Genomic DNA, 27,391 nt, shown 5'->3' on the forward strand with positions numbered 1-27,391 from the left:
TGATGGAGGTTGTGTTTAGAGTGGTTGACAGTGGAGATAGAGAATAGTGGACAAGCTAGAAATCTAAGGACGTAGGATTGATAGGAATTAGTGATTGATGGGATGCAATGAGGAAAGGAGAAGGCATTGTCAAGTATAATCCTTAGGTTTTTGACATGAACAACTGAGATAATAGTAGTGCTATTAACTGAGCTAGGGAAAGCTAGAGAAGGAGCAGAGTGGGGTAGTTCAAAGATTGATGTGGTGAATTGGTTGTCTTTGTGAATCTAAATGACATCAAGTGGATATTTGAGTGGACTGGTATAGAGCTCAGAGAAAGTCTAAGTTGGAGAAACAAAATCACTAGGATAGGGATGGTAGTGGAAACTGTGAGTGGAGAATAGATCACTTTGGTGGGTGGAAAGAAGACGTAGCCCAAGGACTAACTACTGAGGGGTTTGGTAGAGTGTTAAGCCTACAAAGTAGGCTGAGAAAGAGCAGCCAGAAGAATAGGGAAACCTGGAAGCCAAAGAAAGACAGTTTAAGGAGGAGAAAGTGTGGTTAGGCATAGAATGCTGCTTAGACATTCAGTAAGATGAAGGCCAAACTCTGTCTGTTGGATTTAGAGATATGGGAGTCATCAATGACCCTGGTAAGAACTGTGTTACCGGTTTGATAGATGTAGATGTCAGGTGGGATTTGGTTGGAGAGGGAGTGTGAGAGGTAAGAAAATAGAGGAAGGGAGGTTAGACAACTCTCTTAATAAGGGTGGCTGTGAAAGAAGAGAATAGTACCCGGAGGAGGAGATGTGAGGTTGAAGTAGTAGATAGAAGGAGGATTTTTAAAATTTTTTAATGAATGAGTGAGTGAATGAATGAATGAATGGATGGTCTAGATGAATGTGAGAGGTTGATGAGTGCCAAGGAATAATCAATAATGTAAGGTTCTAGGGAGATGAGGGGATGAGTTGTACTAACATATACATGTACACATATATACATATACACAGAAGGGGATTGCCTTTAGATTGGAGGGAAGAACAGCATGGGAGGAAATGCTGTTCTAATAGGATAAATGCTATCTTGTATATTTCATACTTGAATGTAAATTCACTGTGAACATTAAACCAGAGGGTTGAGAGACTTTTATCTCAAGGATGCAGCTCCCATTTGATAGTTTTATCATTTCTACTGCCAACTACATTTGACTACCTCTACCAGGAACATCGCACTTTTCCCCCTGATCAAAAACAATATATGCAGTACATAATCTGATTGTTTGGGAAGATTAATCTGTACTTCATTTTTATTCCATTGCAGGGAGTTTTGTCAGAGCTTGTATTTCTATTTCCTGTGACTTTTTTTTTTCTTGTGTTTTATGAATTACAACAAAATTCCACTATGGGGGGAAATTCTAATAGAATTCACTGACTAAATTTGACCCAAATAGTAGTTGCTGTCCTGAGCAGAAAAAAACACAACTCCTTTTTTCTTCAGAAGACTTTTCAGTAGACTTTTATGTTAGAATGGAGTTTTGAATAGGTAATAACTTATACAGGATACAGAATTCAAGAGGTACAAAACTATATACAGTAAAAAGTCTTTGACTCCTGTTCTTTCGTTCACTCGCTTTCCTTGCCAAGGCAGCTGGTGTTACCATTTTCTTAAGTATCCGCCTAGAGATTTCTGTGCATCTATAGACAAACTCATATATAATTTTGTTCTTTATTGACACAAACGGTATAATGTATCTTTTTTGTTCATTTAACATTGTGTTGGAAATTGCTCCATATTAGTATATGGAGAACCTTTTCATTCTTTTTTGCCACATAGTATGGGCATACCATGATGAGCTAACTGATGTCCTATTTATGGTTGATGCCAGTGTTTGTGATTGATATGGGCATATTTAAGTGGTTTTGACTGCAATACTGGTTGTTTTTTAGGCAGCAGAAGTCACTGTAAATCTCAACACTTAAATTTAAGGAAGTTGAAAGGTAATCGATTGACGTGTCATATTGAAAGACATTGATAATTGTCATGTTTTCTTAAAGGAAAAACAGACTAGATTCGTTTGTGCTACCCACATAGTTTATTTAGTTGAAGAAACAAGAGTTTTAAGGATCATTTTAACAAATTTTTCATTGGAGTACATTTCTCAGACATTTCAGCTTTAAGAAAAATTTTATTCCAGAATATAACTTCATTCTCTACAAAAGAATCAACTCTCATGTTTATTCAGTTAGAAAATCTGTTTTATTCCTCATACCTGGGGGTATTGCATATCTACGAATATTTTATTTCCTGTTTTTTTTTTTTTTTTTTTTGTCAACATGCTTTATTTAAGACACTGGCAGTTTGTTGGTTTAACTTTTACTCCGTCTGTTGGCTTTCAGTGGTGTTCCATTCCTTTTGGAATGGTGTTTGGAATGACATTTATGCTTATTTTCTTTTAGCTCAAAAATTAGTAATGGTACAAATACGCTTATGAAATAGACTACACATGGGATTTTTTTTCCCCCTTAATTTTATTTATTTATTTATTTATTTATGTCTGCTTGGGTCTTCGTTGCTTCGTGCGGGCTTTCTCTAGTTGCGGCGACTGGGGGCTACTCTTCGTTGTGGTGCGCAGGCTTCTCACTGCGGTGGCTTCTCTTGTTGCGGGGCACGGGCTCTAGGTGCACGGGCTTCAGTTGTGGCTCGGGGGCTCTAGAGCGCAGGCTCAGTAGTTGTGGCACACGGGCTTAGTTGCTCCGTGGCACGTGGAATCTTCCCGGACCAGGGCTCGAACCCGTTTCCCCTGCATTGGCAGGCGGATTCTTTTTATTTATTTATTTATTTATTTATTTATTTATTTATTTATTTATTTATGGCTGTGCTGGGTCTTCGTTTCTGCGCGAGGGCTTTCTCCAGTTGCGGCAAGTGGGGGCCACTCTTCATCGTGGTGCGCGGGCCTCTCACTATCACGGCCTCTCTCGTTGCGGAGCACAGGCTCCAGACGCACAGGCTCAGTAATTGTGGCTCACGGGCCTAGCTGCTCTGCGGCATGCGGGATCCTCCCAGACCAGGGCTCGAACCCGTGTCCCCTGCATTGGCAGGCAGACTCTCAACCACTGTGCCACCAGGGAAGCCCGGCAGGCGGATTCTTAATCACTGCGCCACCAGGGAAGCTCCATGAGATTGTTTTTAACTTATGTTTCCAGTGGCCATGAATGTTCTGGTTTTCATGAATGTGTTAAGGAAACTTCATCAGAATGCCTGTTTTATCAGCAGCTGAGAACAGGACCTGAAAAAAACCCAGATATATAGAACATTTATGTTTATAGTAAGCAAAAATGTAGGCTTGTCATGTTAGATCAATAAAAGGATTTTTCAGATATCTTCTAGTTGCTGTCTATCATATAGAGAACTATTAAGTAACTTGATGGAATGAAGTGACGGAGATGTCTTATTGTACCTTACTGACATGCCATCTAGCTTAATGTTTGTGTCTGTCTGTGACTTATGGCACATTATGATCATTGCCTTCTTTAACATCAGTTGTTCAGGGTGAGGTATTTACTTGCTTTGCACATTGTTAGCATCCTCTTAAAAAACCACCAGTTTGCACTGCATAGGTCACAACTCTTGTGGTTAAAGATTATGTCCTGTTTCTCTGTGATTAAGTGGAGTTGTAGCACACACAGTGGGGGAAGGATATTAGGTTCTAAAGTTAGCATAGGAGGTGGAGAATGTGTGTAGGGGGTTTTCTTTTAAACCCCTTAAGTCATTCACAGAATAGAGAGTATTAGGTTTTCTGGGTTCACAAAGTAGTTAATCTGTATTTAGTGGCTATTGTTTATGAAACAAAACATATGTTTAAACATTAGACTCATCAGATTCAGCATGATGAGAGGTTTCTGGGAATTAGGAAGAACTGAGGAAACAGCAGATTCAGGTTTTTCATCTTAATGCCCCTCTAGAGCAACTCCTATTGAGAGGAATGACAGCTTTGATGCATGTAATTACTTTTGTTGCTCACTTGCCAAATGCACGTAATTGATGGGGTTTTTTTTCCCTTTAACATAAGTGTACATTTGATGTCACTCCACTGTAACTCACTCCCTTGCTTCCTTTCTTTGAGGATTTGACTGTAAAAGTAATCATTCCAGTTCACTTGTTGTAGACCAGTTTTTTTGGAGCATTCTTTTTCATTTATATTAAAGTTAACATACATGCTAACTATATCAAAGTTTTGAGGATCCTTTTCTTGAACAGTTTAAATAAAGTTTTAAAGTTGAAAATCCTTGTTTGGTTGCTTGCTGGTCTTGCAAGTTCAGTAATAGAAGATTAATATTGTGCCATTTTTAGTAGCTGTGTATGCCAGTATTTTGGTCGTATTAAGTCCTCTGAATTTGACTGTTGTTCAAGCAAATAATAGATACATGTATTTTAAAGGCCTATATGATGGTAACTTTTGCTGCCCACTTAGAAAGGTAGGAATGTTGTGTTGATTAAATAATCTGCCATTTCTGTTTATTGATTTTTGTGTGTTTTTGTACAGGTTGCTTTCCCGTTGCATCTTTGACGTAGTTTCCTAGACTCTGCTCCATGATTTAACTTGAAAGTCTGACATGAAGATGGAGGAGGCAGTGGGAAAAGTTGAAGAACTCATTGAGTCTGAAGTCCCACCAAAAACATCTGAACAAGAGACAGCTAAGGAGGAAGATGGATCTGTAGAACTGGAATCTCAAGTTCCGAAAGATGGTGTGGTGGATTCTACAGTTCTTTCTTCAATGCCCTGCTTGTTGATGGAACTGAGAAGGGACTCTTCTGAGTCTCAGTTAGCATCCACGGAGAGTGACAAGCCGACAACTGGCCGAGTTTATGAGAGTGACTCCTCTAACCACTGCATGCTTTCCCCTTCCTCTAGTGGTCACCTGGCCGATTCAGATACACTGTCTTCTGCAGAGGAGAATGAACCCTCCCAGGCAGAAACAGCGGTAGAAGGAGACCCTTCCGGAGTGTCTGGTGCCACAGTTGGGCGCAAGTCTCGCCGGTCCCGATCTGAAAGTGAAACATCCACCATGGCTGCCAAGAAAAACCGGCAATCCAGTGATAAACAGAATGGCCGAGTCGCCAAGGTTAAAGGTCATCGGAGCCAAAAGCACAAGGAGAGAATCAGGCTACTGAGGCAGAAACGGGAGGCTGCTGCACGAAAGAAATACAACTTGTTGCAGGACAGTAGTACCAGTGATAGTGACCTGACTTGTGACTCAAGCACGAGCTCATCAGATGATGATGAAGAAGTTTCAGGGAGCAGCAAGACAATCACTGCAGAGATACCAGGTAGAGGATGTTTTTTAAACTGACTGTAGAGCACCTGATGGCATTTCTCAGCTCTCAGGCTCAGTTAGATGAGTGACACTTGAAAAAATCCAGGAGACCTGCAGCTCTGTGTAAATTTGAAGACTGCAGTGTATTAACAAGACATGGCCAATTTAAAAACCTGTTCTGAGGTTTCCAGTGCACTTTAGCACATCAGCCAAAAAAAACACTTAATGATAGGGACAGCATTATTTTTAAGTAATGGAATTTCTCACAAGTTTCTCTCTGTAACACATTACCTGAATTCCCATCATTGCCTTTCTAGCACTACTTAGATTTAACACTCAACTGTTCAGCATTATTACTAAGTACGTTTTCCTCAGGAATAGGCACCTTCCTTTATTATATAGCCACTGCACTCGAGCTTATGGTGTCTGAAATAACATGTTCTACCTTTCGTTAAAGGTTTCTAATAGCTATTCCTCCTAAAACAGTAGTTTTATGTGCCCCCCCCAATTCAGTGCATGTTTAGCTAGTTGTCACTTGCATTGAGAGGAATGTTTTTTGCAAAATTTCCCCCTTAACGCCCCCAAGTTCAAAAAGTACAGAAAAATCTGCTGTTCCACCTCTTACTGGTATAAGAGTCTGTAATTTATTACATGTTTGACACATCTGCTTTCTCCATATTACTACGTCTGGTACTGTTGTATGTACTATGAAGGCAGTCTTGAGATTTCATAGTGGAAGAAAGATGAGGTCTGAATGGTTCTTGGGTGAATTCTCGTTATTGAAGAGACTCTTTCAATTAGGAACATTCTGTAAAGTACGTGGCATTTAATAGATCATGACAGCATTATTTATTGCTACGTTAAAGGGGGAAGTTTTGGTTTTCAAAGTTTTATGGGTGACTGTTTTTTCCTCCTAGTTTTCTGAAATGGTTCTTTTTCTATACGTCAGCATATTGCTGATATACAAAGAATATTTCAAGAAAAATCATATTGGTTAATTAAACCTATAGCTAACCAAACTTACAGAAACTCAGTAACAATAATGATTTTATAGGTGTTCAACTTAAAATAAAAGCATCATCCATATAGTATATTAAATATGAGTTTTTAACAATCGTTAGAAATGCTTACTGTTTTAATGTCTATTGAATTCCTTTGGTAGTTCCTTATGTTAAAATTACTGGGGGAGGGGATTTAATTGAAGCTCATCAGATGACTGCATGGGAGAAGCAAACTTTGGGGTTGTTCTAAGGCAGGTTCTAGGTGTATTTCAGATTTACATTTAATATTTTAAAGAAAGCTATATTAACACCTATACAATTGTTTATGCATTCTTATGTCCTGTTCTAATCTATTAATCAGGATCATGATGGATCTCTTGATATAGTGCTTACTTAATCCCACTCACTAAATAGATTTTTATGTAACTGCCCAATACTTTGTCTTTTTAGGGAAAGGGAGAAGGTGGGTGAACAAAGTGCTCTTTGAAGATAGACCCCATTGTAGAGGTGGCATGAGAAATATCTTCATGGGCATTCTCCCTGTTTGGCTTAAATAGGTTAGGTGTGCTTTGTTCATATTTTCCAAACCTCTTTGCTAATTGACTACCTTGACCAGTGTCTAAAACTTCTAAAACATCAGTCTTCTGTTTCTTGTCTATTCTGAATTGTATACTAACCAAAACACCAAAGTAAATTATCTGAATCTGTAATTTAGTTTCTGTTGTGCACAACACTTAATAAGTTGGTGGATTTTGAAAATATGTAGAGTTTTCTAAGGTAATCATGGAGAATCAAATGGGAGGTAAGCTGCAGGGCCACCTTATATAACTGCCTAGGCTGTGCACCACAAAGTTTCAGAAGGCGCTGTACACATAAGGAGCTGTGAATGGTCTTTCCTGGAATTATGCAAAGCAGCAAAGATAGAATATCCTAAGTTTAAATATTAGGAAGTTCACTTCAATTATCCACATTGTTACCCTGAAAAATTTTGACATTTTTCATTTCTGATGTCATAATTATGTATACCTCAGTTTCTTGAATCACATTATAACTTTGGGGCAGAGGGATACACTCTACCTTATAGCAAGGCAGTTGTTGAAAAGTTGTATAGATTGTAAAGATAGGATAAATTGTGAACTGACTTAGAAGATGAGTGCAACACCATGGACCACCATTCAGGTGAACTTAAACTGGATGTACCTAACAACGAATCTCTTGGAATTTGAAATTTGAATCCAGCTGTTTATACAGAATGGAAACCAAGAGGAAAAGGAAAAACTGAGATTCTTGCTATATGCTTTCATCAAGGTACAACTAATTTAGTAATTCAGAATTGCTGTATTTATAAACTTTTGTTTGGCAGCAGCTTAAACATTGAAGGAATTTTGCTAAATATTCACTTATGCCAAACAGTTGAACAATTAATGCATTTTCTTTTATAGAGTGGAAATAATTAATGCTGCAGACTTATATAGTGCATGGTGATGCTTAATAATTGAGTTTGATATTTGGACAGTAGATGTTTATGAAGTGGTTTTGTTGTTGCTTTAGTTAACAGTTAACTGACAGGCAGCTTATTAGTATCCACACTAGATCATTCTTTCCTTGAAGTTTTTGAAACTATATTGCTCTTTTAAGAATCTGGAGGTATCATATCAAGATAATTCTGGCAGTTCTTTCATTTGGGGGACTTAGAGATGAGCAAAAATAGAGTATTTTGTAGTGGATATTAATGTGAAAATACTGTGTGGTAGTCTTGAGTATTCAAGGCTTTTATTGAGTGTCTCATTTATAGATGATCTTTTTGTATTACTAATCTTCGTACTTTATTATTAGAGCATTATTTCTTCGGGGGTTGAGGGGTCAGTTTTTCTGTAAAATCACTTTGAGACTAGAGCTGTAAAGGCTGCTCTTGCAGGGAGTTTTTTTTTTTTTTTTTTGGCCATGACACACGGCTTGTGGGATCTTAGTTCCCCGAACAGGGATTGAACCTGGGCCCTCAGCAGTGAAAACTCAGAGCCTTAACAATTGGACTGCCAGGGAATTCCCTGCAGGGAATTTTGATTAAGTGAATGTGAATAAGTCGGTGACATCAGACTTCAGTTCAAAAATTCTCTGAACAGACCAGCTTACATGCATCATTGTAGGTGGGCAGCAGGGAAGAGTTTTTCCAGTGACCGTTGTTTTTCATAAATATTTAGCATAGAATAAACCTCAGGGTAGCTTCATCTTGTCTTGGCTATAATGACCTGCTTTTGTGTGGTTTAATAGTCCACCATGCAAGTGCCCACTCAGACTGAGGTTCCAAAAATAGTATCCACCTTGGTAGGTAAGGGTCAGTTGTCTTGGCTGGTTTGCATTTTAGAAAATCTAATCGATCTTTGTTGGAGAATGTCAGGGAGGCTGTTGAGGACACCTGTTTAAGATCATCTGAATCCTCAATCCATGTGGCCAGGCGCAGCTCAGTCCTACTGAAGCTAGGATCTCAGCACTCACTACTCACCACACACAATTATACAGTGAAATTCCTCATGATAAGCTATCATTTTACCTTACAGTTTTTCTGAGGTAGAGACTTACTACGCTTGATCAATTAACTCTTACTTGGAAATGAAAAAAATTTCTTTAGTAAATCCTTTGTAGGAAGTTTTGAAAATAGAAAAATGTGATGTATAAGATTAAAATCCTGCTTTTGTTAACATTTAAGTATATTGCCTCTCATAATATGTAACAAAATTTATCATACTATGTATACTTCTTTCTTTCCCTCTAACATTGCATTTTGAGCCTTTAACCAAAACACAATAGTCTCCCTAAAACCATGTATGGATTTTGAATAATTTAGCTAACTATAAAATAACTTCCCTACTCCTGGCCCTTTAGGCTGTTTTTAGTTTTTGCTATTATGAGGAAGGGTATGAACACTTTAAGGCTCTTGACACATACTGCCAAACTACTTTTTAATACTTTATTAAGTTTATTCCATCCAGGAGCTTGAGTATTTGTTGCATTATATTCTTTCTATTGAGTGTTTATAAAAATGTTGCTGGTTTGATGGATGAATTGTATCTTTGTTTTAATTTGCATTTCTTTGATCACTAATGAAGTTGAAAAATCATATTGGCCATTTGTATTCTTTTGGTAAACAGTCTATTCATGTTCTTTGCACATTTTCCTCTTGCTACACTTGTTTTTTTTAATTGATTTGTGAGGATTCTTAACCTACTGGGGATTGAATTACTTGAAAAATATTATTATTAATTTAAGCAGTAGCAACTCATGGTAGAAGATAAGACCCCCAAACCCATGTTAGGAATTCCATGACCTTTTTCCTATATTGAATATGAAGTGACTAAAAGCCCCATGTCCCCAGTTTAAGCCTCTGTAATCTGATTGTATTTTGGTAGCTATTTAGGGGACTCACTAAATACATTGATAACAAGACACCGAGACTGAGTAATCAGTTGAAGACTGCCTGAAAAGTGATTAGTAAATGCAAACAAAGCAGGTAATATCTGTGCAGTTTTCAGTCTGGCTGTATGTTAGAATCACTTGTTGGGGAGTGGGAGCATTTAAAACTTATGATGCCCAGACCCCACTGCAGACCAATTAAATCAGAATCTCTGGATCTGACCCAGGCGTCAGCATTTTTCTCCCAGCTTTTTTGAGATACAGTTGACATATAACATTGTGTAAGTTTAAGGTATACAACGTGTTGATTTGATAAATGTATATATTGCGAAATGATTAGCACAGTAGGGTTAGTTAACACGCCTCTCACTTCACATAGTTATAATTTGTGTGTTGGGAAGTTTTAAGATCTGCTCTCTTAGCAACTCTCAAATATACAATACAGTATTGTTAACTATAGCCACCATGCTGTATTACATCCCCAGAACTTACTCATCTTATAACTGGAAGTTTGTCCTATTTGATCACCTTCACTCATCCTTGCTGCACCCCGTACTCTCCACCAAACTGCTCTGTGTTTTTATGAGTTTGGTTTTTTTAAGATTCCACATGCAAGTGAGATCATACAGTATTTGTCTTTCTTGGACTTATTTCACTTAGCATAAAGGCACCAGCATTTTTAAGCTCCCAGGTGATGGCAGTGGGCAGCCAGGCTGAGAACTACGCAGTTAATCAAAGTGATATGTTAAGTCTCCCATAGCTAAAAATCATTGTAAAACTGGTAGTCTGCTTCAGTTCTGAACAGTGGCATCTAGTTTTTAAATATGTTATTAGTAATTAATAAACATAAGCACCTTTAAATTTTACTCCATTTAAGTGATTATTTTAAAAGCATGCATTGTTTAAATGTGGTTTTCTCTATGCTACAGTGTCTGGATAATGTTACCTTAAATTTAGAAGCTTTGAAATCTTACTGGTGGGTATCCTTTGGCAATCTCTAACGTTAAAGCACCAAGGTATTATTTTCAGCCTGCTTTTCCTAGCTTATTTCCTAAAGTGAGTGCCTTTAAAAACTTCGTGTATGCAAAAGCATAAGCTTTGCTTTTGATGTCTTTCTCAAAGTAGGATATATTTTAGTGTTAATAAAAGGACATATGTGTGTTTAAGGTGAGAATATGGTCCCTGGTTGTTGTTTGTTTTTTTTAATGTGTTTTTTAGAGCAGTTGTAGGTTCACAGCAAAATTAAGCAGAAGGTGCAGAGATTTCCCACTTATTCCTGTCCTCACATGTGTACAGCCTCTTCCACTATCAATACCCCCACAGAAAGGTACGTTTCTTATAATCGATGAACCTAGATTGACATATTATCACTCAGAGTCCACAGTTTCCATTAGGGTTCACACTTGGTGTTGTGCATTCTGTGGGTTTTGACACGTATAATTGGGTCCTCTTTTTAAGACTTCAAAATGTCTTGTTTTCAGTATTTATTGCTGGTAGTCATCTTTATGAGGCTGCAACTTATCTCACTGTCCTTAGCATAAGTATTCTCACACCAGTTTTTTGAATTCAGCTTTTAAATACTCATTTTCCAGTGTTTGTTGAAAAATAAGCAGCGCCAGAATCTGAAACATCAAAGTAGTCATATCATTTCCTGTCCTGTACACTTCAGTTTACCCAGCACTTATAATGGGGATAAACTGTTTAAAGAAAGTTTAGTGTTCTTTAAATTCCATTTAGACTTTCCGTAAGCTAAATATGTTACACTTTGGGGAAAGGTATGCCCTTCTTGAGGAAGTTTACTTATAAATAAGGTGGTTTTTTAAAAAATAAATTTATTTTATTAATTTATTTTTGGCTGCGTTGGGTCTTCGTTGCTGCTTGCAGGCTCTCTAGTTGTGGCGAGCGGGGAGGCTACTCTGTTGCGATGCGTGGGCTTCTCACTGTGGTGGCTTCTCGTTGCGGAGCACGGGCTCTAGGCACGGGGGCTTCAGTAGTTGTGGCTCATGGGCTCTAGAGCGCGGGCTCAGTAGTTGTGGCGCATGGGCTTAGTTACTCCGTGGCATGTGGGATCTTCCCGGACCAGGGCTTGAACCCATGTCCCCTGCATTGGCAGGCAGATTCTTAACCACTGTGCCACCAAGGAAGCCCTTGTTTTTTTTTTTTTTAATGTGAAGAAAGGGGATGGAATGGAGTAATCAGGGGAGAAGGAATGAAATGAAGTTAGAGGGAAAGTTGATAACAATAAACCTCATGAGGTTTTTGTTTGCTAGGTAGAATTGGGCTAAAAATTTGTCCCATAGTCTTTTAGGCATTGAAAAGAGGTGGCATGACATAAGCAGTTCTCATTTTCTAGGAGAAACACTTCTTTTCTTGATACTGAGACCTGGGAAATTTTTCTTTTGTCTATTCATAAAAAATCACTGTGAGATAAAGTAAACCATATTTTCAGAAATACCCTGAGATAAATACAACAGAGCATTTCATAGGGTAGTTCTTTTTTTTTTTTTTTTTAATTTTATTTATTTATTTATTTTGGCTGTGTTGGGTCTTCGTTTCTATGCGAGGGCTTCCTCTAGTTGCGGCAAGTGGGGGCCACTCTTCATCGCGGTGCGCGGGCCTCATTATCACGGCCTCTCCTGCTGCGGAGCACAGGCTCCAGACGCGCAGGCTCAGCAATTGTGGCTCACGGGCTTAGTTGCTCCGCGGCATGTGGGATCCTCCCAGACCAGGGCTCGAACCCGTGTGCCCTGCATTGGCAGGCAGATTCTCAACTACTGCGCCACCAGGGAAGCCCCATAGGGTAGTTCTTTATAAGACTTCTTGGTATAGGTAGATGGTATAAGGCCAAGATTGATTGATTCCATCAGTCATTCATTCAGCAAATATTTGGGCACCTACTATGCGGCATTGGGAATGCAATAGTGAATGAAAAGTCCCTGCCCTCATGAAACTTAATCTTTTCTGAGGAGACAGATAATAAATGAATTCATCATATGCTATCAGGTAGGGATATACACTATGATAATAAAGCAGGATATAAGAGATGAGATAAAGATGGACTAAGGATGGGGTAGAAAAGCTATTTTAGATATTGTAGTCAAGAGTGGTCTGAGGAGGTAACATTTTTAATAGCTCCCTGAAGAAATGAAGAGTTCAGTATAATTAGTTTTATTAGAAACCCAAAGTATATGGGGCCCAAACCAAAGCTGATCTGGCCTAGTTCAAGGATAAAACACTGTATGTAGAGGAGCATATCCTAAAACTAGAATCCTATGAAACCACTGTTCTACTTGCTATTAATAGCTGTACACTGTTCACACATTTGGAAAGTGCTGGATCATGTGGAAGCAGATTTCTTTACTGCAGGACAACTCGGAGCCGTTAATGTGCTCTCCAAAGTGGGGAGGATATGATTTGTAGTGTATCCCAAACTTAACCACAAAACTTTTTTTTTTTTGAGGCATACCTTTTAGCACCTTGCACAGACCAGGGTTTATAAAAAACTGACCCAGAGGTATACATGGATTATGCATATCCTCTGTGGGTTTTTTTTTTTTTTTTAATTTGGCTAAGTCAGGTCTTAGTTGCGGCACATGGGATCTTCGTTGTGGCAAGCGGGATTTTTCCTTTTGGCACTCAGGCTCTAGAGTGCGCAGCCTCAGTAGTTGCAGCATGTGGGCTCTCTACTTGTGGCGCGTGGGCTCTAGAGCGCGTAGGCTTAGTTGCCCTGCAGCATGTGGGATCTTAGTTCCCCGACCAGGGATCGAACCCATGTCCCTGCATTGGAAGGCAGATTCTTAACCACTGGACCACCAGGGAAGTCCCCTCTATGTGGTTTTTCCATAAGGAAAAAAATTTTTTTAGCTTAAAACAAGAGCATTTGATAAAAATCAATTAGCTGACAATTATTGTATACTGATTTATTATGGGTCAGCTGTCAAAACAACTTTTAGAATTTTAAAGTCATAGTGTGAAAATATTCAGGGATGCAGTGGTTTTCAATCAAGGCTGTACATTAGAGTCACCTGGGGAGCTTAAAACAAAACAAACCTCTAATGTCTGGGAGCCACCTAGGTTTTGGTATTTGTTAAACCATTCCAGGTCTTTATGTTCAGCAAAGGTTGAAAACCACTGTTACAGATTAATAGTTAGTTGTATAGTAACAGAATACACAATCCCCCGCAGATTCAGTGAAGCTATGAAAAATGGTAGTATCATGTTTTGTTTCTCAGAATTACCTACTTTTGTTTGGTTAATTAATTTAAGTGCCCCTTATGAGTGCTATACCTATATGGCTGTTCTTAGTAATGCTTATGCCGTTTTCCTGAATAAGCATGTCTTAATAAAAATACAGTTTTCTGTTTTAACGATGTTTTATCAAATGGCCTCAATGTCTTTAAAGCTGACTTCAATTGTGCTGGGAGATCTGAAGGAGCGCCCAGGGAAATTCCAGGATTACTTGACAGGGGTGCTGTGTGTGATAGGTGCTGCATAGGCAGTGTCCTAGAAGAGGCCATGAGCTGTTCTTCCAAGATGCAGAGGCAGAAAGAGGAGAAGTTCCTAGTGTGGATGGAAAAGCTAACTCTACTTGACACTGGTGAAGAGAACAAGCAGCTACTGGAACCCAGGGAACTTAAAATGCAACTAGTTGGCCAAAGAATTTCCCCTGTCACCCAATCAGGTGCTTACATGCAGATGCCTGATGCCCAAGAACTGCCACAGCAGCCCTTTGTGACTTGTCACAGTGTTGACAGTACTTTAGAGTTCTCAAAGACATTACAGTTTTCCAATTAACTTTGCTGAAAATGGGAATATTACAGAACAACCTTTGAATCTATCACAAAATTGTGTTAACTATCTGCTTTTTGAATTGTGTAAGAAAGAATATGCTTTTGCCCATTGTAAGTTTCTTTTGATGATGTTTTAAAAATTATAATACTAAACAGTTTCTTTTTAAAAAATTAGATATTCAGAACAGAGTTTGATAAATTCTAGCTTGAGTTTTGTTACATGTGGTTGGAACATAGAACCATATTTATACGATGGTAGGAGTGATCCTCATCTTTATGCTTTTTTCATGCAAAAATATAAATAAAATATAAAATAGGGAATCTTAGTGAATCCAAGGTAGGTAAGTAGTTAATTCCCTGAGAGTCTCTTAGCATTATTCTCTACAAACACTGTTGACTCCCTTCTGATTCCAATAGGAGGAATGATGTAATTAATCCCACTCTGGAGGCCATGAGTGAATATATTGCGTGAACATCTTTATATCATTCTTTCGTATGTCATTTAATGAACTAATTTGTTGCTAGTCTCTAATGAATTATATTAAATAGCCTTTGTATGCAGGAAGAATGAATTACTTTTCGAGCAAATTAATGCTCTGTACCTACTATGCAAGATACTGTAGGGAAAGCGGATTAGAAAGGAGTTTGATTTCATGCATGAGAAAAGTAGTAGTTTTCATTGTTACATGGATAAATTTTTATTTTGAGCTTTAACTTAAAGCTCAGTGCCTGAGCCAATAACCTGGCAGACATCATCCTGTGGAATTGTTTGGTACTCTGATGTAAAGGGTACCTCTAGAGGATACAGATGAAATGGTCACTCTATTAAGGGTGTGTTTTGAATGGGTTTTTAAATTACTAGTGACTAAGTGTATTGGCTAATGTACTACCAATTTAATTTTGTTTTCAATCCCTGGACTGAAAATAAATGGCATGTTAAAGAGCCCATGGAGTGTGTCAAAGGGGAGAAAATAGCACAGCATTGAAAGGTTTTGCAACATGATAGATTTTTAATGTGTGGCCTAGGACTGGGAGATACTGGTATTTTATCTTTTCTGGGTTGGTAGGAATATTGTGAGAAAAAGCTAAATTAGGAATAAAATTTTCAGTAGGAATATATAACTTTGCTAACATTACCTGTTTTCTTTTAATTGTACTTTCTACTGGGTTTACTTATAATAAAAATTTAGTAGTCTTTCCCTTCAAATTTATAACTTAATAGCTTCTCAATATGAGTAAGGTTAATTATTTTAATATTTAATGTAGTTGCAACTTTGGAAAAAATCTAATTCTGTGTTTTGCAAGAGGAAAGATAGGTGGCATATTTGGAGTTTCATGTATAGTTGACACAAGAACAACAGGAGTTTGAACTGCATAGGTCCACTTATATGCAGATTTTTTCACTAAATATGTACTGTAGTTCTGTACGATCTGAGCTTGATTGAATTCGTGGATGCAGAACCACAGACTGTAACACTTTATGTGGATTTTCTTCAACTGTGCAGCGGGTGGGAGCCCCAACCCTTGTGTTGTTCAAGGGTCAACTGTATAAACAATAAAGACCTCTGTTTTATTTCGGTAATTTACCAATAACTACTCAGAAAAATCGTCACCACTTTTTCTATTTAGTTCTGTATTCAGACATTTATACCTTGTAAATTAACTGTAATAGACTGAGTCAATTTATTTTGCTTTTCTAGTTTTGAAGTGAAAAATGACTATTGTGGTTTTTTTCTTTTTAGAACTTGATATATGAGAATTGGGAGTTTCTCTGAAATGATAGTGCAACACTTGTAAATTACTTCAGCCAATCTTTTTTTTAATTAAGTTTTATGTCAACAGGAAGAACAGATTGGTTTTGGGTGACTGACAGGTTTTTAACTAATCTGTAATCTTGTAGTTGAGATGTTTTCAGGGAAGTTTGTTCTGTCTTCAACTTCTCCCTGGGATCACAGATTTTACTAGACATGGACTCTTAGATATAAGAAAATGTTAATTTAATTTAAGCATGTTAACATGACTGCTTTTCTATGCATGTATAAACTGCTTCAGGCACTTAACAGGTTTCTTTTTTGTTTCATGATTTAATATTTCATATATTAAGCATGTAGTGGAATGCCTTTTAATTTTAAAATAGAAAATAATTAATGAATCCTTTAAGAATAACATATAGACATATTCCTAGTATTGACTGGGATATATTCTAATTCTTGTTGTTATTAGATAACAGAGTAGGAGGTCTACAGATTTTTTTTGCCTTTTAGAGAAAAATGTGAATTGAATGGAATTATCAAACATAGGTTTTAATAATTGATATTCAAGGTAAAAATAATATTTTGACTATTTGAGAAGGTGTTAATAATTTTGGGAAGCCTTTTCTACATAATTTTGGATAAAGATGTGGAAAGAGAGGTTTTGATGGAAAGAAAAGGAACACCAGAATATATTGATTTAATTCATAGAATATATGCCAAAATATTAAAATTTATTCTGAAGTAAAAATTGACATTTTGTGGTTTGGAGAGTTTAACCTTAAGAATAATTCTATAGCAGAAACATATATACAGATTTCCCCCTGATTTTCAGTTTCTCACAGTGCCTTGAAAATGTGTTGTCGTCTTAAAGAGTATTGTTTTGAAAAACAGTAGTTTTTTTTATATGAGCTGTGCTTTAAAGTGATTATACCTTTTCCAGATTGCACAATTTAAAAATTCTTCTTTCAGAAAAATTTGTTTTTTGTATTTTGGACAAAGAAGTATTAAGTATTTGAAGTAGTTTTAATAGTTTTTAAAAAACTTGACTGCTGTTGTGGATTGTTGAATTCTCTTTCACTGAGGCAAAGTCTGTATTCCTAAGATTATAGTACTTATACGTACTAATACAAAGAAGTGGGAATTATTTTTGGATTATGTGGTGGCATTTTTATGTAGGTATTGTTTTAGAAGTGCCTAGTGGTCTTCCCTTAACTTCCCTTTAATTCCCTTAATTTTCCTAGAATTTTAAGAAGGATAAGAAATATATCCTGTTTGGACTTTCTGTAGTGTATAAAGGGCTAATGCTGGACAGAAACTTCTTTCAACTTATAGCATTAATCTAGACATGGTCCAAATGCTTTTTATTTAAGAATATAATCCCGTATCTGGATTATGTCATCTCTAGTGGGTACATATGGAATTTAGTTGCTGGTATTTAAAAGGGGGGGGGCAGTGAAGATAAATGTGTTTTCTAATAATCTGTCTATAGACTGTTTTCTGCCTAGTTTATACTAGTTCAGTGTTCTAGGACGTTAGATTCCTAATCATTTTAAGAGAATTTAATCAGCAGGTTAGAATTATCAGGTTATTCGAGCCACTCATTAGATGATAACTTTTAATTATATTGATGTGTACTTCGTGTGCTTATTAAAACTTGAGTGTAATAAGAGCTCAAATAAAATTTTAATTTAGAACACAGTTCAGTAAAATTAAAATCTTAAAACAATATTTTGCATGAAGTGTTTTTTTTGTTTTTTTTTTAAATTTAGAATAAAGGTTCTGTCATTTTGGGACTCCAAGAGAAGAGCCTGTTTTTTGTTACCAAGTCAAAGGAATAAGCCTAGTCTCAAGAGGGTATGTTTGTGCACGTGCTCGTGTATGTGTACCCACCTTCAGAATTTTGAAATAATTAATTCTGTATTTTTATTAATGTTATAGTTGGCAGGTTGCTGGAGACATAACTATGCAATAGTCTACAGGGATTTTAATGGATTCAGGTCATTAATATATCCATTTATTGCTTCCTAAATGTGTGTTAAAAAAAAGTTGCCCACATACTAGTTAGGGTGATAAAGTTAGAGGGAAAAATTTACTTCTTAGATTATCAAGTAAAGGTTTGGACTGCTTGTTTGTTTCATTAGCCGACTGAGTAAAAGAATATACATGAACTAGTTTATTTTGCATCACTGCTTTTGTCATTCCTTAGTGTTAGGTATATTTAACAGCAGAGACTCTGGTCTCTGGGTCAAGGTATAGCTCAATTTAATTAGATTTATTACTTAAAATTTGTATGCAAGTCAGAATATTAGAAATGAAGTCATTTTAAATGTATTAAATCTGCTGTTAATGAAAGAAATGCTATAGTGATTCCTTTTGTTGAGCAAAACAAAGCACCCAGATTGATATTACTGATAATTTTCATTTTTAATATACAGCTAAATTTGCCTGATGGTACAGTTACATGAAAATTATAGGAAAGATGGTGAATAGACTTCATGCTATGTATCATCATTTGTTTAGAGTAACGTATTACAGGCAAGTTATTTCACAGAAGGTGACTTTTAAAAATAATTACCTGTTATATTTTGTTTAACTTGTATTGATTTCCTCTCTTCCGTTTGTATTATTTAAACGGTACAGTGAGGGCACAATGAAAAAGAGTTTGTGGAGTTCCACATGTCAGAAAATACAGTATCAAAACAATTTTAGCAAATTTATTAAACTGAAAATTTATTAATTTATATTAAATTTGTTCTAATAAAAATTGTTCTCAAAGAATAATTTTCAAAATCTTCTCTAAAAATGGTGTATATGCCCTCAATCATTGTACAGATAAGAAACTTGTCTTTTTAATTTGTCTAGAACAGTTGTGTGAGTACATTAATTGTAATCAACGTGAATAACTTCCGAGTTCTATACTTTTCATTTTTTTTCTTGATTTCTGTTTTTAATTTCTCTGAAGTTTAGGAAAGTTAGTGGGGATTGAAACCAAACTGTTAGTTTACTAGTAATGAGTAGATCTTTTCATGGTATCTTAAATTACTACAACTTAAAGTAGAAGATACCCTAAGAAATGAAGGAATAATAATCCACGAGGAAATGTATTCTTTGGTAATGAAGGTGTTCATATTATAACTTTAAGATTTGGGAAGAATGTTATCAAATTACTGTGATTTTAATTTTTATTGCATTTTCTTTATATCTTTTACCTATCTCTGCATTTGAAGTGTATCAACTAACCTAGATAAATAAAAATTTTAAAAAAGAAATGTTTCTTGTTACTCTATTTAGGATCATATTACATTAGTTATAGTGATTCCCTGCCAGTTAATTCACATTAGGTGTTCCTGAGTCAGGAAACCTGCTTTTCCATAAGAAATGAATGGCATTAGTTTGTAGGTATCACTAATAATAGATTTTACATGATGTTTTTCGGATAATTTTCAGGTTTTTTTGTAGTTGGTATATCAAAAAAGAAAATAACAAAATACCAGTGTTAACATAAAAGGTGGAGATTCTTCTCTTTTATATGTCCTTCTAAGTTATCCTATTAAAAATTGAGGAATATTTAGAAAATATCAAAATTTAGACTACATTGAGGAATAATCAAAAAGCCGGAATGGATGTGTCTTTTGCAGGGTACATAGACATGAGGATGTAGCTAAAGTCATATCTAATTTTCATCTTCTTCCTTCGTGTATGTAGTGCAGATATTTTAGTTTTGTTCTCTATAGATCTGAATCCTCAAAGCAGTAGGTTGTGGATTTGTCCCTGAAATACAAAGATAAATTGAAAGATGGTGACCTCGTCAAGTGCCCTGTTTTCTGTATTTAATCTTGAATATTTCCTTTTACCTCTTCTTTGATACTTTCAAAGTTAACTCTTCATCAGTATCATAGGTAACTTTTCTGGGTGGGTAAAATGACCTGTTTTTTGTCAGTATGATGTAAGAACAGATGTAATCCTTAAAACTTTATTCCTCCCTTGGAAACTATAACATCTAAATTTTTAATAATTGAGATGAATATAATGCGAAAAGTACAGAATAGTTATTGACTCGGTTTTATTTTTAAAATGTTTTTTTAACTCTTAAACATAAAATTTCAGTGAATATTGCTGCATTTCATTTTCATTTAGCACTATCTTCTTATTTTTCTTTTTGCTAAAATAGCTTTATGATACTATTATAAAGAAAAGATACACAGTTTTTGGTATTTAAAGTTGTTTTTCTAGAGATGGCCCTTTTCTATATAGATTTTTTGTCTTTTCTGGTTGATGTAGTTATCTTTTCCAAGAGACGCTTTGAAAATGACTGTTTTCTTTTTATTCAAATTGTTCTCTCTCCATGTGTGTATATATATTAATATATATGTTGGTTGATAGTAATAAAATACAGCATATGTATTCTCAAGTATTTTTTCTCATTTGCAAAATAATCAGTTTTCATCTTGGTAAATATTTAGATGTGTAATGAAAAAGCTGTTTTCTTATTGGGTGGGTTCTACCAAAATGCAAATTCCCTTCTGCAACTCTTGAGGTTTTCCCCTTTCTCTCAGTCCCTCAGGCCCACACCTTATTTCCCCTACACCTCTTTTCCTTACTTGGTCACCACACACATGCTCCTCCTTCTTAGACTCCTTGGCTAGGTAATTTCTAAGAACTCTTCTTTCAGATGTAACTTTTTTTGAATCTCACTATCTGGATTGAGGCTGAGTGTGATTTCCACCCCCTCCCACTCTCTCTAGATGTTGTAGATAATGGCACTGGGTTTATTAGGCCCTTTAATGACTGGGGCAACAGAATCTCTATGGGGTCCTTTGCAGCAAGGTCGATTTTTTTTCTCTCCTAGTGAGGGGTTTTGGGAGATTGGCTGTAGTAAAGAGGAGAGAAGGAATTTATTCTGGGTTTTATTGTATATTACTATAGCCATTGAAATGGGAATTGAATGAGCAAACACTGTATTTGTCCATTTGTCCCATCTTTTCTTGGGCCTAAGACTTAGCAATAGAGAGAGAAGGAGGAGTGATGTTTCCAGATGTCTCTGGGATACAAGAGGAATTCCTGTTTCCTAGATCTGATTAGATTTCATACTGGGAGACTGACAAAACTTGTGTTAGTGGAAGGGCTCTCTCTGTAGGCAAGAATGATGCCAAATATGAAATAATCCCAAATGATCTCTATTTGGCTTTGAAACACTTTCATATAAATACATCCAAGCTGACATTTCACTTCAAACAAAAATAAAAATACGAAAGCCACATGTGTGATGACCTCATTAATCCCAGCAAAGCATTTACTTAACAAGTGGGTTAATCTATGACCGATAGAAGGCACCAGCCCAGTCAGTGATGAGTTCTCAAAGCTTCTTGCATGCAGGCTGTGTACAGCAGAGTTTACATACAAAGATAAGCAAGCAAATAATGAAGTAGGGTAGGTGCTAATTATAATGGAAAGGTGGGGCATTGGACCAGTATTTGAACTATTGTGTTCTGTGTTATGTCTTCAACCTTCACCATAACCCTGTGAACAAACTGGGTCATACAGTTAAGAAGTAGGCAGGACTTTAACCTACGTATTTGCTGCCAAAAATCAGTGTACTTCCTGTGCTGCTCCCAGTCTCATCCTGTATATTTCCCATTCCCTCACCAGGGATAACAACTGTAAACTATTCTGGTTTCAGCTACCGAGGACTCAAATTTCTCATCTGTAAAATGAGACTGGTAAATTATGTATTATATAGTTCTAAAATTCTGTGCTTTTTGTTGTTAACTTTGAAAAGAGGGATTTGTCAGAGATAAACGTAGTAGAGAATGTTAGGCTTTGTTTTGGTTTGTTTTTTTGTTTTTGTGATACAAATTTTTTCCATGAGATTTAGAAGAGAACATATTTGAATAAAAGGAAACTAATTCATAAAATTAAACATTTCTCGATAATAATACAGAAGGTTTAAAGTCACACAGGGGTAAACTTCACTGTATCAGGAATGTGTGATGAACAGATACATCTGTATTTTGGTATTTGAAAAGTTAGAACCTGTTTATAGACTAGGAGGTCAGAGAGAGGACACAAACCTATCTAGCATAATATAGACAAGTTGATGTTCTTAAATAAAACATAGTCGGTGGATTGTTTGACCTTTTATTTTTCTTCCCTTGTAATGAGCAGCAAAAATTTCAAGATATTTCAATCAGGAGAAGAAACAGCACTTGGATTAACTACAGACCAAGTAGTTATTAAATAATTGTGTTAAATTTACCTTTATAGAGAGATGCTCTTAATGACTATAGAAAAACTAGTAAGTTCATCATTATAAATTGATGTTGTAGGATTGACAGATACCAAATGGGAGAATGTACGGTTTGGATAACCTTTTATGTTGTAAACATGGACTGCTTAGTGACTACATTTTAAATTGGAAATGTTTCCATGTGTAATTTTACTTGAAGTGACTATTTTGATGTTTTTGAAAGTCAGAATAATCTTAGTAGCGGCGCAGTTGTTTTAACAATCAGCGAGAGGAAGGACACAGTAGCTTCATGTTTATTCCATCCTGTAATGAATTGGTAGAGTCAAACTGGAAGTGTAGATAGCTGCTTCTGTTATTAATATGCTGAGTTTTTCTAGCTCCTCCTCAGTGGTTTGATTTTATTTTTTCCTTCAAGAGATACTTATTTTAGAAGGATCTTACCTGTCTCTTAATTCTGCTGTGTAGCAAGAATCGTGTTTTAAAAGAATATCATAAATTGTCCCCATCAGTTAGCTAATATTCACACTTAGTGGTTCAAAGTCCAAGCCCTGAGGCTAAGTGCTTTAAACATATCTTATTTAATTTTGGTTTGCTAATAATAAGTGTAAGGTGACCTTGGAAAACAAGATCCTTAATTGTGGTTTCTTGTTGGAAGGCAGAGTTGGAAAGGCAACCTTTCCTTTACTTTATTAAAGTTGGTTTAGTACTGACTTGTCATTGTTTGAATATACTAGATATAAAAATTGACAGTGATAATTTATTTTAATTTTTAAGTATAATTAAAATGTGAAAATATTACTGTCTTTGTTTATGATGAATACTAAATTTAAGCTAAGCTATAAGGTGTGCTGTTTGGAAATATGGAAGATACAAGAATGAAGCCAGATAACAAGTTTATGCTTGTATATCCTACTGATGAAGACTTTCAGACAAGTTATTTCCATGGGTAGGTGATGTTACTCTGCATGTACATATACACTTATACTTTTTGCATGATTTCACATGTAGGAGTGGTACAATTTTGACTTGACTGTTGACCTGTTGCCTCAATTTGGTGGTTGTGGTGGGGGGAATGTGAGGGCAAGAGGTTGTGAATGGTATTTGTGATATAAATTTTAAAATAAATCACTTTTTTTTTCAAACACAAAACACTTAATAAAGCCCTTTTAAAAATAGAACATTTGGTCAAATAGTCAATATTGTACTTGACCCTCATATCTTCTGCAACCAAATATTTGGACATCACACAGTATCTTGATTCCATAATAATCATTTTGAACTCTGACGAGAACTCCATAAATGTTACAGCTTTCTTTTCTTTTTTAGAAAAGAAAAACCTCAGACATGAACCAGTGTTTTGCTATTTGATCTAAAACCCATTACTAACTGATACTGAGGCCACACTGTTGAATTTTATGAACATGATTTACCCTTTTGGGAATTGGAAATTATTCTTAAGTAGTGAACTGAAATTGTCATGATCGTCAGAATTTCATATCGTGATATGTCTGTTCCTTATACGGTGGCACTTAACAACTCATTTACTTTTATGTTTGGTCATTTTTTATTTTAAAAATGTTGCTACATAAACCTATGGTTTGGGAACTTAGTCTTAAGGGATAAGTACCCCAAGTGTGTGTTCCATGTTTTGTTTAGTGACAGTTTACACAATGGATGTTTGTATTAAAACAGTAATCCTTCATTGTGTTCTATTTTAATGATTCGTTGGCATATGTATTCCTTCATAGTCAAGAGTTTAATAAAATAGGTCTGTTTAATGTTAATTTGTTGGATGATATTAAAAAATCTTTATGGAAATAAGTGATTTGCTTGCACTTCATAAATAGCTGTTGGGGGAGGAAAAGCATTTTATTTTAAAATGGCAGTAGTAAGGGATGTGTTTCATAGTTGACTGAAAACTTTATTTTTGCTTTTATATTAGAAAAGGGTAGCATTTTAAAGCATGTATCTATTCTACAAGCATGAATATTGAATTATTTTAGCATGAATCACTGCAGTGTAATTACTTCAGAGCTCCGCTGCCATTTTCAGCTAGCTAGGGTGATTTGGAGGTAGAAGGGATCTCTTTTTTCTAAGAATTTTAATATCTTCCTCTCAAATAACCCATAAGGTTGTGTATCATTTCCTTGGAGTGTGAGCTGGTTGTTTTTCTCAGGGAAAAGAAAATAGAAATATCCCTCATAAGACATCCAAAGCAAAATCCTGAAGATGGATTTCATGAGCATTATCTTTTTGTAGAATATTGTAAGATGCATAACATCCCTATTATTATAAAAGAGCTTTACTGGAAATAGATGTCAGTCAAGTAGAGCTCTTAAAGTAGGAAAATATATATTTGATTTTCTTCTCTGAATCTATTAGGGACTTCTAGTATTAGCTACTAAGAGGAAGAAACTAGATTCATTCTCTTAAAATATAAATTGAGCTTAATAGTTTGCATCAGTGTTTTTCTTTAAAAAATCAGTTTCACTTTCTCTGTAGAGTCTTCCCCTTTTTCTTAATCTTTTGCTCTTTAGGAGAATGACAGGAATTCAGTGTAACTTTTGTTCAGTATAGTCTTGTCTTTGTTCTTCATAATAACACCCTTTTTCCTTCTTCCCAAATGTGTCCCTCATCTTTGTAAGCTCGGGTTATCTCTTTCATTTTCATATCATGTACAAAATACTAGATTGTATAAAGTGCAGCTTTTCTGACCATGTAGAATCATAAGATAAAGACAACTGGCATTTAGGGGGCTCTTAGTTGCAGAAGTATTTTTCACCCCACAAGTTAGATACAAGTATACATTTTCTTTCCTCCCTAGATGGACCTCCAGTTGTAGCTCATTATGATATGTCTGACACCAGCTCTGAGCCAGAAGTGGTAAATGTGGACAATTTATTGGCGGCTGCAGTAGTTCAAGAGCACAGTAATTCTGTAGGAGGCCAGGACACAGGAGCTACCTGGAGGACCAGCGGGCTTCTAGAGGAGCTGAATGCGGAGGCAGGTTGGTCTCCCTTCCCCCTCACCCCTTTCTCTGATGGTATAGTATGCATGTGTCCTGGCAGCTATTTTCCTTGCTGAGGAGAGCAGGCCAGCTAAGAGACATCTGGCATTAGATGATTGTGGCTTCCAGGGTGCCCTTTATAACAGAAAAGATTTGGGTAGCATGTCATTCGTCTTTCCTAATCACAAGAAAGCAAAAATGAGAATATCTAGGACAAATTGTAGGCATCGGTAAATTTCAGTATATGTACTTCTTGAGTTAAAAATGCCTAACATGTAAAAATTACCCAGATGACCTGATACTACCTCCCACCCCCACCCGCAATCCCATCCCCACTTCTCAGTGGTTTCACTCGCTTATGGACCTTGTAGTTTGGGGAGGGAGCTGTTACAATTTGCCCTGTGAGGCTGTTGCAGTGCAGTGCTGCACTGTTTCTTCTGCCTCTCAGTGTGCAGTGTCCCTGTTAATTCCTTTACAGTTGTTCTCATTTTGTCTTTTCCAACTCCTTTCTTTCCGTTGCTGTCTCTGTTATCTCAGGAAAATCTCTCTCCGTCTTGCATTGTTTATCTTGCTTCTGTGATGATTCTTAAGAGTGATATTTTATTCTCTAAGAAACCTATTGCTGTTACCTTTGAAAACCTTGCACAGTGCCTCCAAGTCTCCTTCATTATGTTCCTCAAAACTCTTTCTTCCAACATTCTTTCTAGTTTAAACCTTTTTCTAAAAGTACTAGTGCTTTTAGAAAAGTTTAGGAAAAGAGGTAGAGGGGATTGAGAGACAGACTGCTCATGCAGTGTGTATTTTCTTTAGTGTCATAGAAAGATTATAGTTTTCTAGTTAAATTATAAATTGTGTTGGCTTAATAACTACCTAAAATATTATTTTTATGGGAAATGAGTTTTGTATTACAAAAATAACAGTGGGTTATAATTTAGAACTTTTTATATTGAAATTGTTAGGAAGTAAAAGGGGAGACAGAACTCCACAGATCATTGTCATTAATTCTTCATTTCATAATCTTTGATTGAAACTGAATAAAAAAGTTTCTCTTATTTGTTGAGCTTCTGATTAATTTATTGTGACTAATTTTGGAACAGGACCTGGATTTAGTTTTAACTGTGTTGTGACTGCTAACTGCCTATTTAACCTTGGATGAGGTGATTCTCCTCTGGACTTCAGTTTTTATATGTATAAATACTTAATTTGCCCAACAAGGATCTTTTAAGTATTTATTAATGTGTATAAGTACTTTGAAAAGAATTAAGTAGTAATACTTTATATCAAAGGGGAGTAGTTTATCTTAATTTTCATCCATTGACAGTTAAGTGATCCTTTCTACTTCAATTTTACTACTACCCTGTTTCCTTAGTCTTGCCATGAGATGTAGACCACTTTATAGTAAATTCTTAGGAAAAATATGAACAATTACTTTTTGTTTTTTTTCTTTTCATACAGAGAATTTTAATATTAGTTTGAACTATATAGGATTGTTAATATTTGACTTTCTCATCTACAACAAATTTAGCAGTTTAATATGAGTTAACCTAAAAGTGCAAGGTTTGGGGTGTTACAGTATCATTAAAGTCACTAGCATTGGGTGGGGGGAGCATCACATTTTCAGATTCAAGTAATTGTTAGCTTGATTATTTAAAAATACCACCAGGCTTTGGTGCTTAGCTCTAAGCTCTAAGAAATGAAACATGGCAAAAATATTTGAGGAGGGAAGCAGCCCCTCCCTACTCCAAAGCTCCCCTGAATTTGCTATTTAATGTCTGGTATTCCTGTGTATTCCTTCATACTTCTACTGCATTTGTTTTGTATCTGTAAACAAGCATGTTTTAATACTAATTAGTATTACATAGAAGGTAATCATTTGCAACTCGCTTTT

The 27,391-nt window shown here is 35.9% G+C and overlaps 1 protein-coding gene across 3 annotated transcripts in view; it reads left to right on the plus strand.

Moving 5' to 3' along the window:
• ARK2N (arkadia (RNF111) N-terminal like PKA signaling regulator 2N) overlaps window positions 1–27,391 on the plus strand; it is an 80,704-nt gene that overhangs the window by 31,250 nt on the left and 22,063 nt on the right. For 2 of the 3 annotated variants that reach the window (XM_068563335.1, XM_068563334.1), the window contains exons 2-3: window positions 4,522–5,306; window positions 25,321–25,503. In XM_068563335.1, coding sequence (XP_068419436.1) covers window positions 4,592–5,306; window positions 25,321–25,503 — 898 coding nt within the window. In that variant the 5' untranslated portion in view covers window positions 4,522–4,591. The remainder of the gene's footprint in view (window positions 1–4,521; window positions 5,307–25,320; window positions 25,504–27,391) is intronic. The other variant, XM_068563336.1, reaches the window with a different exon arrangement.

Source organism: Eschrichtius robustus, chromosome 14, assembly GCF_028021215.1.
Source record: "Eschrichtius robustus isolate mEscRob2 chromosome 14, mEscRob2.pri, whole genome shotgun sequence".
NCBI classification, from domain to species: domain Eukaryota; kingdom Metazoa; phylum Chordata; class Mammalia; order Artiodactyla; family Eschrichtiidae; genus Eschrichtius; species Eschrichtius robustus.